General features: G+C 47.6%; 1 protein-coding gene across 6 annotated transcripts in view; it reads left to right on the top strand.

The window, feature by feature from the left end:
* The window catches only part of AGPAT4 (1-acylglycerol-3-phosphate O-acyltransferase 4), a 125,612-nt gene that overhangs the window by 26,213 nt on the left and 86,062 nt on the right, over positions 1-13,337 (top strand). For all 6 annotated transcript variants that reach the window (XM_040448710.1, XM_040448711.1, XM_040448709.1 and 3 more), the window contains exon 2: positions 9,662-9,926. In XM_040448710.1, the coding sequence (XP_040304644.1) occupies positions 9,662-9,926 (265 nt within the window). The remainder of the gene's footprint in view (positions 1-9,661; positions 9,927-13,337) is intronic.

Here is a 13,337-nt window from a genome sequence, read left to right on the forward strand (position 1 = left end):
GCAGTTAGGAAGTGGGGAGTTAAACCCAGCGTCTTTCTGCGGAGCTTCTCCATGGCTGGTTTGGCCACCCGGCTTTGTCACGGCCCGTGTGGGAAGGGGAGAAGGAGGCACTGGAAGACCGCAGTCCTGACCACGTTGCCTTGGTGACAGTGGGACTAGAGTAGGAGGTGGTTTATCCGCTGAATAAAGCTCTTTTCTCGTTTTTGGTGCCAGCTGGTGCTGCATCGAACTCGCGCCTGCTTCAGTAGGCCCAGGGCTGGTCCCGGGCCGTTTCCCCACTTGGAGAGACCTGAGGGGCTAACTGCTCCCTCCTATTTCCACCGTCACAGGTAGATTGCTGGACCGATGGCCACCGATCTGCCACAACGAGAGTGGTGATGAAGAACCAACAATTTGCGTTCAACATCCATCTTGCTTTCGTTCTGTATTTGAAAAGGCTTCATTATTAATTGGAATATTCTTATTTAAAGCAGAAATGTCCATGTTTCCTGAATGGGAAGATTAGTGTTCCCCCATTTCATTTCAGTTTTTGGTTTCATGATCCTGGATCTTGGGGAAACTTCCAGAGGTGGAACATAATTTCACGATGCATTTTCCACAGAGTACCTAGTAAAATAGTTCACACATTCTTGGTTGCTGGAATTGCAACCCACCAGCTAGCTCCTCAGACTGCCCAAACGCCGTGAAGTCAGGGCCCCCCCGTACCCCGTGACCGTGAGAGAGCTGGATTGGGGTGTAGAAATGGCAGGCATTGTTCTGGAAGTGAGGGTGTTCCTGAGGGCTGGGCAGGACCGACTGGCGGGCCAATAGCTCAAAACTCATGATCTCCCCAGTGTCAGAAATGGGACCATGAATTGAAATATGGAATGGTGCTATGAAGGCCCAAGTTCATGTGCAGTCCAGCTACCTCAGCTGTGTCAAAGCAGCATAATATCGCTCAGGGCACGAGTTTGGATTTTAGACATTTATTCACTCTTTGACCTTTGCATAGTCTAACCGCTTAGGCTAGCTAAATCCCCGTTTCTTCATCTATAAAATGGGGATAATAATACCTTCCATGGTGGGCTTTTGTGACGGCGACTGAGATAATGTGTGTGAAACGTTCAGTGTGCTGATCCTCACTGCGCTGGTTACTACTCAGAAAATCTCATGTTTAACTCTGGACATTTTAATCTTGTAGTCGTTACTGCTACAAAAGGCCTTAGAGAATATCTAATTAAATTTCCTTCTATCTTTGTTCTTTTCTCATAAAAAGGTACCTAGGGTATCCATCGGTGTTTATCTCGGAGTCTTGGTTTCCTTGGATTGGACAGAAAAGCTCTTCAGAATGTGTTTTGCTCTTATAAGCTACTCAGAATCAACTATTAAATATAAACTCAGAAGCCTCAATTTTCTATAGACCTAAGTTTTTATCATCCTAAAATTAGACTTTGGAGAAAGGCTCGGTGTTATTTATTAGAGGACGTAATGAAAACCTTGAGTATGACTTATGACTCCTTCGGAGCTTGGTTTGTTTTAATGGACATCATGTACGGTACAGGGATATTGGACAGAGGACTGGTCCATAAAATTTTAACGTAAGCTAATTTTAATAGGCTTCTCTGCAAAACCATTCGATGGGGATCATTTTTTCAATTGAGGAGTATTTTAGTTACAGATGGTCCCAGAGACCGTGAAATTCAGTCTAGAACACTTTCTCTCCTGTTTTGTTTTGGGCCTTGGGCCAGTCTAACGCGCAGGAATCCAAAAACTAAATTTATCCTTGTTTGTCAGGACTAAGCCCTAAGTGGAAGCCTCAGGCTTCCACAAGGTAGTCGCTGCCCTTTTGGAGATTTCTGCTAAATTCATTCACCCTCACGGGGCACGCAGAATCTGAATGTTCCAAGAGCAGAACATCCCTCCCTCATTTCCCCCTGGGACTACATCTGTGTCCCTTTCCTCCAGGGCCACCACCACTGGCCCCGGGCATTCTGTGCTCTACCGACCGAAAATACTGGTCCAGAGACAAAATTCACCAGCTAGCTGCACGTTAGTCCGTGTTACTCTCCACCAACCCTTAAGTTTTCTTCTTCTTTCCATCCAGTTGACCTTTGAGAGCCCTCTCTGTACACGGGAGCTGAGGAAGAGAGAAGGATCTCCTTAATCACTATTGAGGAGACCCCACTGAAATGACCGGAAAACCTGATTTGTGAGGACATACATTTCCTGTATTAGAATCAGAGGCTGTTCTGTCTGTCAAAGATCTTGGAGCTCGCCTACTCACTGTCTTCCTAAGGAAGAAAATGCTAAAGCAGTAGTGAGGCCATCCCAACAGACTCCAGGTTGGCTGATGTGTCTAAGTGTGGGATGTGTGTATGTGTGTGTGTGTTTGTATGTGTATATAACAAATAACTGTTAGTGTTTTCGTAAGGCGTTCTTGGCTTCCAGTACTTTTTTCTATACTTGATTTTAATGTGATTATTATTTATATATATGTATGTATATATACATAGATATGATTCGGAGTCCTTTAGCTCTTAATATATTGAAAATGTAGCCATCTCACTGTAAACCTATTACAGTGATACTTAAATTGTGTGGGTTTGCCATAATTCACTTAATTGTTTCCACATGTGGAAATGTAAGCAGTTTCTAATTTTAGGTGCTTATAAATAATGCTTGCTGAATATCTTCATGCAGAGAGAATAGTCTAAAAGTTAATTTTGTCCTTAAGAGTGTTTCCCAGAAGTTGGTTACGAGATTGAGCGGTAGGAAGACGTTTCAGGTCTTTGTACGCGTGTCAAGTTGCTTTTCTAAAAAGACTGAGCGGTTGTTCTCACAAGGAGGGTGAGAGTCCCACTTCCCTTCAAGTCTTTCAGAATGTATTATTATTTTAGTTTGGAATGTAAAAAAAAAAATAGGTTCTGTTTGTTTAGTATTTGCATTTCTCGCATCTCCTTTCTGCTTTGTGACCTGTTCTGGTGCTTGGAGTTAAAAGAGCCTAAAATGAGGGGTTGTTTTGATTTCAGTGATGATACTACATTGGTCACGGGTGTTATTTTAGCAATTCCGCTTGGACTGATTTCTTTGGAGGAACGTTTTGCTTCTTCTAAAACCCTGCCCTGGCTCGGCGCTGTAATAAGTGTGACAAACAAGCCAAACCCCGAGAAACAAGCTACTGAAGGACTTAAACCCGTTTCAGACTCCTTCTCTCTTCCTGCCCGAGCCTGAAGGTCGTGCTTATTTAATGGTTTCAGAGTAGTGAGGAAGGCAGAGGACTTAAGTCTTAGCGAAGGCTCTTCTATCTGTCGCCTTATTCGAATGCTTTCCGTTGAAGCTCTCTGTGCGCACTTAGAGGAGGATGCAGTTTGAATTCTCTCCTGGGGACATTCCGAGCTTTCTTTATTTGCTTATGTTTCCACTGCCTGAGGCTGGGCAACGTGGGGCGCCATCTGCTTAACTGAGCTGAACTGGCTCAGGAGCCCCGCGGGGCCCTGCTCGGCTGCTGGGGTGCGCAGGGCTGCTGGGGTGCGTGCGGCTGCTGGGGTGCACGCGGCTGCTGGGATGTGCTGGGCTGGGGTGCGCAGGGCTGCTGGGGTGCACGCGGCTGCTGGGGTGCATGTGGCTGCTGGGGTGTGCTGGGCTGGGGTGCGCAGGGCTGCTGGGGTGCACGCGGCTGCTGGGGTGCACGCGGCTGCTGGGGTGTGCTGGGCTGGGGTGCGCGGGGCTGCTGGGGTGCACGCGGCTGCTGGGGTGCATGCGGCTGCTGGGGTGCCCTCGGCTGCTGGGGTGCGCGGGGCTGCTGGGGTGCGCGGGGCTGCTGGGGTGCCCTCGGCTGCTGGGGTGCACGTGGCTGCTGGGTGTGCAGGGCTGCTGGGGGGCCCGCGGCTGCGGGCGTGCCCGCGGGGGGGGGGTTGTGCAGGGCTGCTGGGGTGCGCGCGGCTTCTAGGGTGCGCTTGGCTGCTGGGGCGCACGGCCGCTCCTCTCCTCGGTGTCTGCTCACTTCCTTGCTGGGAATGCTGCGTGGGAAACGCAGCGTCCCTGAAAGCACGGCCCGGCTCGGACTGCCTTCCTTCTGGGGTCCGCTTCTCCAACTCCACACTTGGGAAGATTATTCCTCAGTGAAGAAGGTGAAGAGCCGCGGTGAGCTCTCGTGAACGCATCGTTTCCCGTCTCTGAGTCACCGACGGAAAAGTAGAGGTTACAATGAAAACAAACGGGGGAGGAAATGTTTTCACACGCTTGGAGGTAAATTCAGGAAAATGTCAGGCTCTAGATATGTAGTGAGAAGGGAAACTAAGTCGATTTCTATCTCTCTGCTTTCCCAGAAATGCTAAAATCACATTTCTTAGCTGCGCCCCTTTGCCTCTTTATTTTCTTGCCACGAGAAGAAAAACCTCCCGCTATTTGGGCGCCGCCTGTGTGGCAAGCATTCCAGAAAGTGTTTCAAATGCGTTATTATCTGAGCCCCACGACCGCCTGGTGTTGAAGGTATTGCTCTGATTTCACAGACACGGAAGGAACTTTCATAGCTGCCGATGGGCTGAGCCTGGATTTCTAGCCAGAGCTGCCGGACTCGCAATGTCCCCTTAACCTTCCCTGTTCCCAACTTCCTCCCAGGCACCTGTGCTGGGATGCAGGGTGGCATCCGGCCTCCACACGGTCAGAGCCTGGATTCTCACCTTGGCGCCCTCCTGACAAGGGGTGTGTCCTTCTCATCAGGTCTGCAGGCAGCACACTTGTTCTGCCTCAACGACCTGGGCTGTCTCCCCTTCCGCATCACACGGGCTCCGTCATCTGACCACAAGGAACCGCAATGCAGGCTGGGATCGGGTCCCTTCTTCTGTCCAGCGGGGGAAGAGCTCATTTCATTCTAAGAAAAGAGTAATAAAACAGGAGAAAAGAAACCGCCAGAATTCTTCCACCCAAAATTAGCCACTATTAATAGACAGCCATGAATATAGAAATAGAGATGCGAATGATATAAATATACACATTATTATTTTACAAATCTGAATCATGCTTCTTTGTTACCGTTTTTCACTCAGTGTCTTCTCATATTCTTCAAAGGCCCATACCAGCTCGTTTAATGCCTCTGTCATACAATTGGTTCATGGTCGCTCAACGTCCCCCATGTGTGTGACCCCAGGTCTCTCCCTTCCTTGGATGAACAGCTTCTTTTCTTCACAGTGGCACTTCAGGAGATTTCTTCCATTGAATAAGAGGCCTCCTCCAACATTAATGGCAGCTTTTTCAAACAGCTGTGAGCCGATTTAACATAGACTCATGGGCAACAATGTGCCCTCAAGGACTGCCAGAGACTTTTTCAAACGATGAGTTAAGTTCAAACTCTGCTAAACATCAGTAGCTGGGAAATTAAGGTAATTTGGAGTAAACTATCCTCCTTGACCCTATTATCCTCCTTGAGCCTTGATTCCTGGTGACAGGAGCTTCCTGTCTGTGTTTAAAATGCTGGTTCAGGAATTTTCAGGTGATGGGTCAGACTCTACCTTCTGAAAAATTCAAATAATGTATACAGGTTGGGTTTTCTGGCATTTTTCCCTGTTCTCTACGATTTCTCTTTAAAATGTCTTCACGTTTCAGGGGCACCTGGGTGGCTCAGGCAGTTAAGCGGACGACTCTAGATTTCGGCTCAGGTCATGATCTCACAGTTCTTGACATTGAGCCCCAGGTTGGGCTCTGTGCTGAGTGTGGAGTCTGCTTGGGATTCTCTGTCTCCCACTCTCTCCTTCTCTCTCCCTCTCTCTCTCCCTCCCTCTCTGCCCCTCCCCCACTCGCACTCACCCTCTCTCTGTCTCTCAAAATAAATAAATCACACTTAAAAAAAAGTGTTTTCTTGTTCCGGCAATTCCTCCTACATGTTACCTGCATTCCCTGGGTTGTGACTGGTCTGGGCTTCAATATCTGGCAAGACCCCTGCTCCTGTCAGCACAGCCAGCTTGTGCGCCAAGCCCCAGTCATGTCACCTCTCCCCTCTGTCCCCTCCTCAAAGATGACCTGGGCTGGACTTACCATCGTGAACACGATGGAAGGGGCTGTGCCTCACAAGCCTGGAGTCAGCTCTCGGGGCCTGTGGGTGAGTGCCAGGGAGGGGCCCACGGACTGGGTTAAAGGCCACTTGGGAGCCCCTGATGTGCCGTCCACACTCTGCCCTGTGCAAGAATCCCAACCAGACCATGGCAGCATCTCGTTTGGGCTTTCAGGCACATAGGCTCTCCATCATTGCTCTTGATGATAAGAAATATCTTCGCTCACAGCAATATGACGGAGAAGCAGCTTCACGGTTATTTGTTGATTTACAAACTCCATAAATTACTTGTTCTGACAGTCTGTGAAATAAAATTCTTTGTCACTTCCTTGCTTCGTATAAGCTGCTGAAGTGAATTTGCCAGAAAGTTTCTTCCCCTAACATTCTAGGTAGTCACGCATCTGAAAGGGAAGTAGGCAAAGTATTTTTAACTGCTTTCACCACTGGTCAGATATTTCTATCATCTCTCCTCAGTAGGGCACCGAATTGGCTGATGACCACATTCAAAAAAAGCTGTTCCTTATTCAGTATGGGTAGGGTGGCCCCCCAAACTTCCATCTGGAATAAACTCAAGGCACACAACACATATTTACCCAACAGATACCTCCTTAAATGATTTAGCCTTGTGTCTCTTTATTACTAATCAGCTCTGAGACTAAGTCAGTCAAATTGTTTAACAAACTCATGGCACCTGCCAGCCTTGTTCTTCTTCAAGCAGTTCCTTGGCTAGTCTTTTATTTTGCTCTTGCCTATAAATTTGAGAATCGGTTTAGCTTAGAAAGAAAGAAAGAAAGAAAGAAAGAAAGAAAGAAAGAAAGAAAGAAAGAAAGAAAGAAAGAAAGAAAAACAATAGTCTTCTTGGAATTTTGATCCCTCTTTACAGATAGAGAAACTGAGATCCAGAAGGGTTACTTTACCTGAAGGCACATGACCAGTAAGAGGTACAGCAGAGGTTCAAACCCAGACAGTTGGACCCAAGCCCACGCTCGGCCACCACACTAGTCTAGGAAGAGAATTTGAGGAAGTGTGTGCAAAACCAAAGCAACCAAGGCCCGCCTGCGTGTGATTCCCCCTTAAACATCACCAGTATTACATAGACTCCTGCTTCGTGCGGTACTAGCGAAGGTTTTACTTGAGGGCGTGGTGGTCCCTGGTCTTTTACAAGGGAAACAAATCTTCCGTGTTCTTTGTAATGTCCTACTATTGACTGGAAATCGAGGAAGGCAGCATTTCATTCCCTGCGTTTCCAAAGTCCATCGTCTTCCTTTTCTTAGTGTTAAGTCAGCATAGCAAAGGATTTGCAAAATACTTCACACGTACTAGATCGTAGAGACCTAGGGAAGAATCCTACTTCTTTTGGCCAGATTGTCTGGAAGCTTTTAGTGGCTCATCTAGGGACAGTGAATAAAGCGCATGAATATTCAACATCGTCCTGTAACTGCTGCCACACTGTAAACCAATGTACATCACTCCTCCTTATGTGGCTCCTAAAAGTCAAGTGCATTGAAAGGGGGCTGCCAGCTTAATGCCTACTCATTAGAGAGAGACTGAGTGTGTTGGAACCAAGTGTGTCTTTGACAACCTGGAGATGCTTGTGGGAAAAGCCGCCTGGGAAAGGTCAGAGACGTGATGCATCAATCAGTCCCCGCAGACCCTTGGCTTTGTGCCAGAGAGCAGGGCTTCTGGGGGGGTCGGGTGTCTCAGCTGACTCCAGAGAAATCAGGCCCAACGTTACTTTCCACTTCCCCCTACCAGAAACATATGGAAACCAGGCGGGAGTACCGTGTACCTTCCAGATCATCTAAGCAAGTGTAAATGTTCTAGAGGAACACACCTTATGTCTGTCCTGCTGCCCACGGCCATCTTCAAAACCAGTCTGGGTGACCAGAAGCAAGTCCCATTCCCCACTCTGAATATAGCTTGTGATTTTGAACTCCGCTGAAGGCTGCTCTCGTTTTTGCCTTTGGGGTCATCTCTGAGCTGCTCCGCAGAGCCCAAGAGAGCTCCCCAGCTCCCCCCTGGGAACAAAGCAGCCCAGGCAGGTGCACAAGAAAGAACTTGGAGATAAGACAGAGACCTATGATTAGTTATGGGCTGTGACAACCTTAGGCAAATCACCCAACCTGTGAGTCATCTCAGTTTCTTATTCTGAAGAATGGGATAATAATAATAATACTCTTCTCATTAGATTCATGGGAAGCTTAAAATGATATAATAGATGTGAAACTATTATGTAGATTTTTTGGTGTTATTGACAAAGACTGATCTCTCCATTATTACTGTTGGAGGGTTTATGCTAAGTTTGGGCTGCTTCTAGAGAAGTTTGCAGTGAGATCCTGCTTCCAGGAGAACCAGGCTGCTGTGCGTGACTGCCTCAGCTTCCTTCCTTTTTGCCATCAGAGTATTTGAAACTCCTGCCTTCACACTTGCCCTCAAAGGCTTTTTTTGCCACACTGTAAAGTCATATCATTATTCCATTTTGGGGTCGGAGACTGATTACCAGGCCGTGAGTCTGGCTGCTATTTGAGTTTCTTTCTGATTTTAGAACTGTGTGTGTGTGTGTGTGTGTGTGTGTGTGTGTGTGTGTGTGTGTCAGGGGTGTGGTGGGGGTGGTTCTCTTGCCTTCATACTTGGTCATTTGTGTTTGCTGATATTTCAAAGCCCATTCCTTGTCTACCTTCATTAAATCATTCCACATTTTTTTTTTTAATTAAGCTCCCCGAGGGGCGCCTGGGTGGCTCAGCCAGTTCCGTGTCTGACTTCAGCTCAGGTCATGATCTTGTGGTTCATGAGTTCAAGCCCCACGTTGGGCTGTGTGCTGGCAGTGCGGAGCCTGCTTGGGATCCTCTCTCTCCCTCTCTCTCTGCCCCGCCCCTGCTTGTGCACTCCCTCTCTCTCAATGTAAGTAAATAAACTTTTTAAAAAAAATTAAGCTGCAGCTATGTGCCGATGACTGCTCTGGTCACTGGAGAGAAAATGATGATCTTCGGGAGAACCGCGTACTTGGGAGCAGTGACGGTGCAGTGGGGGAAGGGGCAGGAGCAGAGGGTGTCCTCCAGGCATACACTGGGACAGGTGCTTTGGCAGGCAGAGCCCCCCCCCCCCGGGGGTGTCCCTAACGTCACGCAGGCCAGCTTGCCAGAAGGGACGTTGGAGCAGCCAGGATCTGGAGGAAGAGAAGTGGGCGGGGGAGGGTGTTCAGGCACGGGTGGCAGCAGGAGGGGACACCGGAAACTCAGCCTCTGCTGCGATCGCCAAAGACAGGAGCTCGCACGGCCGCCGAGCCGCAGGACTCGAGCCACCTCGGCCACCTGTGAACCTGGCAGCCGTAGAAGCCGTGGAACCGCGGCCGCGCTGCTTACTCTCCCAGGACCTCGGTCCCCTCCTCTGCGCTAACAGTCCCAGCCTCACGGGGTGTTAGGGCAATGAAAGGAACTGTTACTTTTAAAGGGCTGAAACCGGGCCTGACATAAGTAAGCGCCACGTGACTGCCGAATAAAAAGAAACCAACTCGTGTACAAAGTGTTTCATTGTAAGAGTCTATTTTAAGAGGGTTTTCTTCCCCCCCGCCCCCCCCGACTCTAAAAGCACGTCTTATATTTTTGTAACGTGTAACACTGGTTTGTGTTCTAGACACTTTCCTGGGTGGCGGACCTTGGTTCCCTCTGGAAATATTCTCCTGCGAGTATTTATTTGTCTGAATCAACGCAACCCCGCGCCATGGACCTCCTCGGGTTGCTGAAGTCTCAGTTCCTGTGCCACCTCGTCTTCTGTTACGTATTTATCGCCTCGGGGCTAATAATCAACACCGTTCAGCTCTTCACCCTCCTTCTCTGGCCAATTAACAAGCAGCTCTTCAGGAGGATCAACTGCAGACTGTCCTACTGCGTCTCCAGCCGTAAGAGTCTCGTTTATTCTGTTTGTATCCTCACCGCTGCGGGGTGTCGGAGACAGGGCTGGGAGCGGCTCCCCGGGCTTGCCCCGCGGCCCAAACTGCTTTTGGTTCTTTTGTATCCGTTCCTTTGTTTTAGGTTGGGAATGTCTGCTTTGTCCTCACTCTTCAAAAGCTAATTTTTGACCGAGTGATGCCAATAGCCCACGGTGCAGCTCAACAGGCGCAGAACGATCGCCTCTGGAAAGTAAATCTACATTGTCTGTGTTTTCATTTTCCTCCTCAGCGGCCACCAGTGTTAACGATTTCTTAGTTGCCCTTATGGAAATGGCATTATTTTGTGTACTGAGATCTTTACGGATTTATGGCTCTGATGTGTGTATGCAGGTGGGTCTGTGTGCATATGTTTGGATACATAATGTTTTTTAACAGCGAAATGGCAATGTAACGTATTGATCTTTTGCCCTGCATCTTTAACTTTTTATTTTGAGATAATTGTAGACGTACCTGGGGTTGTGAGAAATGACACAGAGAGCTCCCCTATACCCTCCAGGCAGTTTTCCCTGGTGAGAAATCACTTCTTGCATAACTACAGTATAACATCCCAACAAGAAAACCAACAGTGACACAATCCACCAGCCTTATTTAGATTTCTCCGGTTTTATGGACACTGATTTGTGTGTTTGTGTGTCTGTGTTTGATTATACTCAGCTATTTTAAACGTGACTAATTCCACTGGCCCGAATTTCAAAATTGAAGTGAAAAGAAGTAAATCAGAATACTGGGAGTGCCTGGAGATGAGTTTTGTTGTTGATTGACCTTAAACCTGTACCTATTCTCAAGAGTATGGAAGGCAGTGTATCATTACCAATTATACATATGGGTGTGAATATATTTAAAAATATGAGCTCTTTCACATCAGGCAATTTAAAAATCTCAGCTATGTTAGATGCACCAAGAGTCCAAAATTATTGGCATCTTCCTGAAACCCTTTAAATGAAGCAATTAAATGTGAATTTGAATCCAGACAATACAAGCTGCTTACAATTATCCAAATGGATTACTCCTGATCCAATCAGTTATTAATTTAAACCTCAACATACCGACTTGTGACAAGAAAATGATAGAAACATCCTTATCCGTGATTTCTTTCACCAACTCAGAACTTACAAATCTCTCTGATACTATTTCTGATAGGGTGTCAGTGCTAGACCCCTAAGTCTTTTATTAGTGTGTTTTATATAAATATGTCTTGAAGATATTCATAACATCCCAAAGGCAAGCTATAACTGCAAAAAAAAAAAAGAGAGATCCTTGAAGCCATTTGTCTATGGCATATTGGATGCGGTACCCGATGCCCCAGTACATAATGCAAGTCTCCGTGTCATACATTTTACTGTCACGTTGGTCTGTGGTACTTAGGGAATGACTCTTCAGAGCACGGTGGCCGTAGTAAGAGATGTCTGAGCTGAATTGTAGCTGTTTGAGGAGAGAAGAGTTTGCATAGTCAAGAGAAGGCGATCACTGTCTGAGACGTACCTTATGATTTTAAGGTAAAATTTTAACTCCGGTAATTGGCATCTCTTTAAACAAAACTCAAATGTAACAAAGCAACGCTGATTGCGCTCTTCATCGAAACCTGTATTTACGTGATGCGCACACACCTGTGAGATACCAACATCTGTCAGTTTGCAAGCTGAAACCATGCCTGTTGGCACCGTCACAACCCCAACCAAGTGTCAAGCACGTGGTTCGGAATTGGGTTTCTCATTTGGAGTCAAGAAGAAAGAGGTAGAATTCGGGAGGTGAGTTCCCAAGAGTACTCGATTTTGCTTGTAGTAGGTGGGGAAGACACCCAAGGCTATGGCAGGATAAGGTCCAATTCTTCCGAGAGTGCTTTAGCCCACTTGTTTCTGGTGGAAATTAAGATGGGGGACAAATTCAGAAAGCAAGTGCATTTTTACCCATCACAAATTGATGGAGTGATTTTAGAATAATTCCAAGTGGAACTCAGGAACTAACCATCCAAGACAACTAGCATTTTCCCCACACAGAGTGTGATGGACAGACAGTCTCACTACAAGGCCTGGGAGTACATCCATCCACAGTGTCCCAGAAGAAAGCTTCTGCAGGCTCTGGACTGAATAGAAGCAGGGCCATTGTACAGCTATGTGCATAGAGAAGGGAAGGAGCAGCCGTGGCTCGTGGGGAAAGAGAACATGGTAGGAGAGAAGGGCAATGCATCCCGGGCCCGGCTTGGGAGCACCTCATTATAACGAGTTCCATGCAAAGCAGATTCCTCACCCCTGCTGCCCTGGCATGTGTTACACGGCAAAGCTACTCTCTTTCTCTTTCTCCTTTCACTTGTTCTAGCTGGTAGATATCCTTATTCCCTGAGTGCTTCACAACCACAACAGAGGACGTGTAACACACAGACCGTGGGCCGTTGAAGGTCACGGGCTACGGTCCGTGGGTTCCTCGGCAGCTTGGAGTAGGAGACGGTCAGGTTCCTTCTGTTGGCTTCACCCTCCTCCTCTTCTCTCCAAGTTGAGATGAAAACTGTCTGTGGGGTTTGATCGTGCCTTCTGGCGTATGAATCAGTCCGAAGCTTAGAAAATCGGCAGCAGCCATCCCTGGCCACTGATATTTTAAGAAAAAAGGCAGAATAAATTGTCTCCTGGAGGCTCAGGCCCCCTCCCTCACCCTGTTCACTTTACCAACAGGGCTGTGTCACCATCCCTTTTTCTTTAAATGTTTGTTAAGAGCTTGGTGTTGTGCCAGGTAAATCCGAAGTAATCCGCAGCCCTGGTGTGGGGAAACGCACGTGCCAAAGGCCACACGGATGTGAATGACAAGTAGAGACGAAACGCAGCAAAGACAGCGTGGTTACTGGCAAGACACACGGTGCAGAGAATTTCAGTCTAGTGGCCAGGACCGACATCATGACTAACAATTTGAAGGCATGTTTAATCTAGATGGCTGGGTTTGGGAGGGTTGTTGTATCTCACTTGCCCCTAGATTTGCCCGCACGAAAGGCTAAGACAGGCAGGCCGCTGAGTGGGGACGGGCAGGGTGGAGGCAGCTTCTGCAAGGAGAGAAGCAGGAAGAAAGTGACAAGATGCGAGGCAAGGAGTGGAATTGAATTACCTTTCCATTGCACAGGATGTGCCTTTTAATATCCAGGGAAAGGTAGCCAAGATTGGCTGGCTTGTTTTTCTCCCCTTCTGACACTGCAGGTTTAAAAACAACCACCACCACCACAACAACAAAAACACCCAAAGATTAAAAGAACCTGTTAATGGCAGAGTTTTTAAGAGGGGGTAGGGCAGGGGAGGACTACAGATGACTTCATGTTTCAGCAAGGGAAGGACTCTTGGTGAGCCCAAAGCAAAATGGAGACACCCCTGTTCCCTCTCC

This window comes from Herpailurus yagouaroundi, unplaced genomic scaffold (genome assembly GCF_014898765.1).
Source record: "Herpailurus yagouaroundi ecotype Mexico unplaced genomic scaffold, PumYag 198, whole genome shotgun sequence".
NCBI classification, from domain to species: Eukaryota; Metazoa; Chordata; class Mammalia; order Carnivora; family Felidae; genus Herpailurus; species Herpailurus yagouaroundi.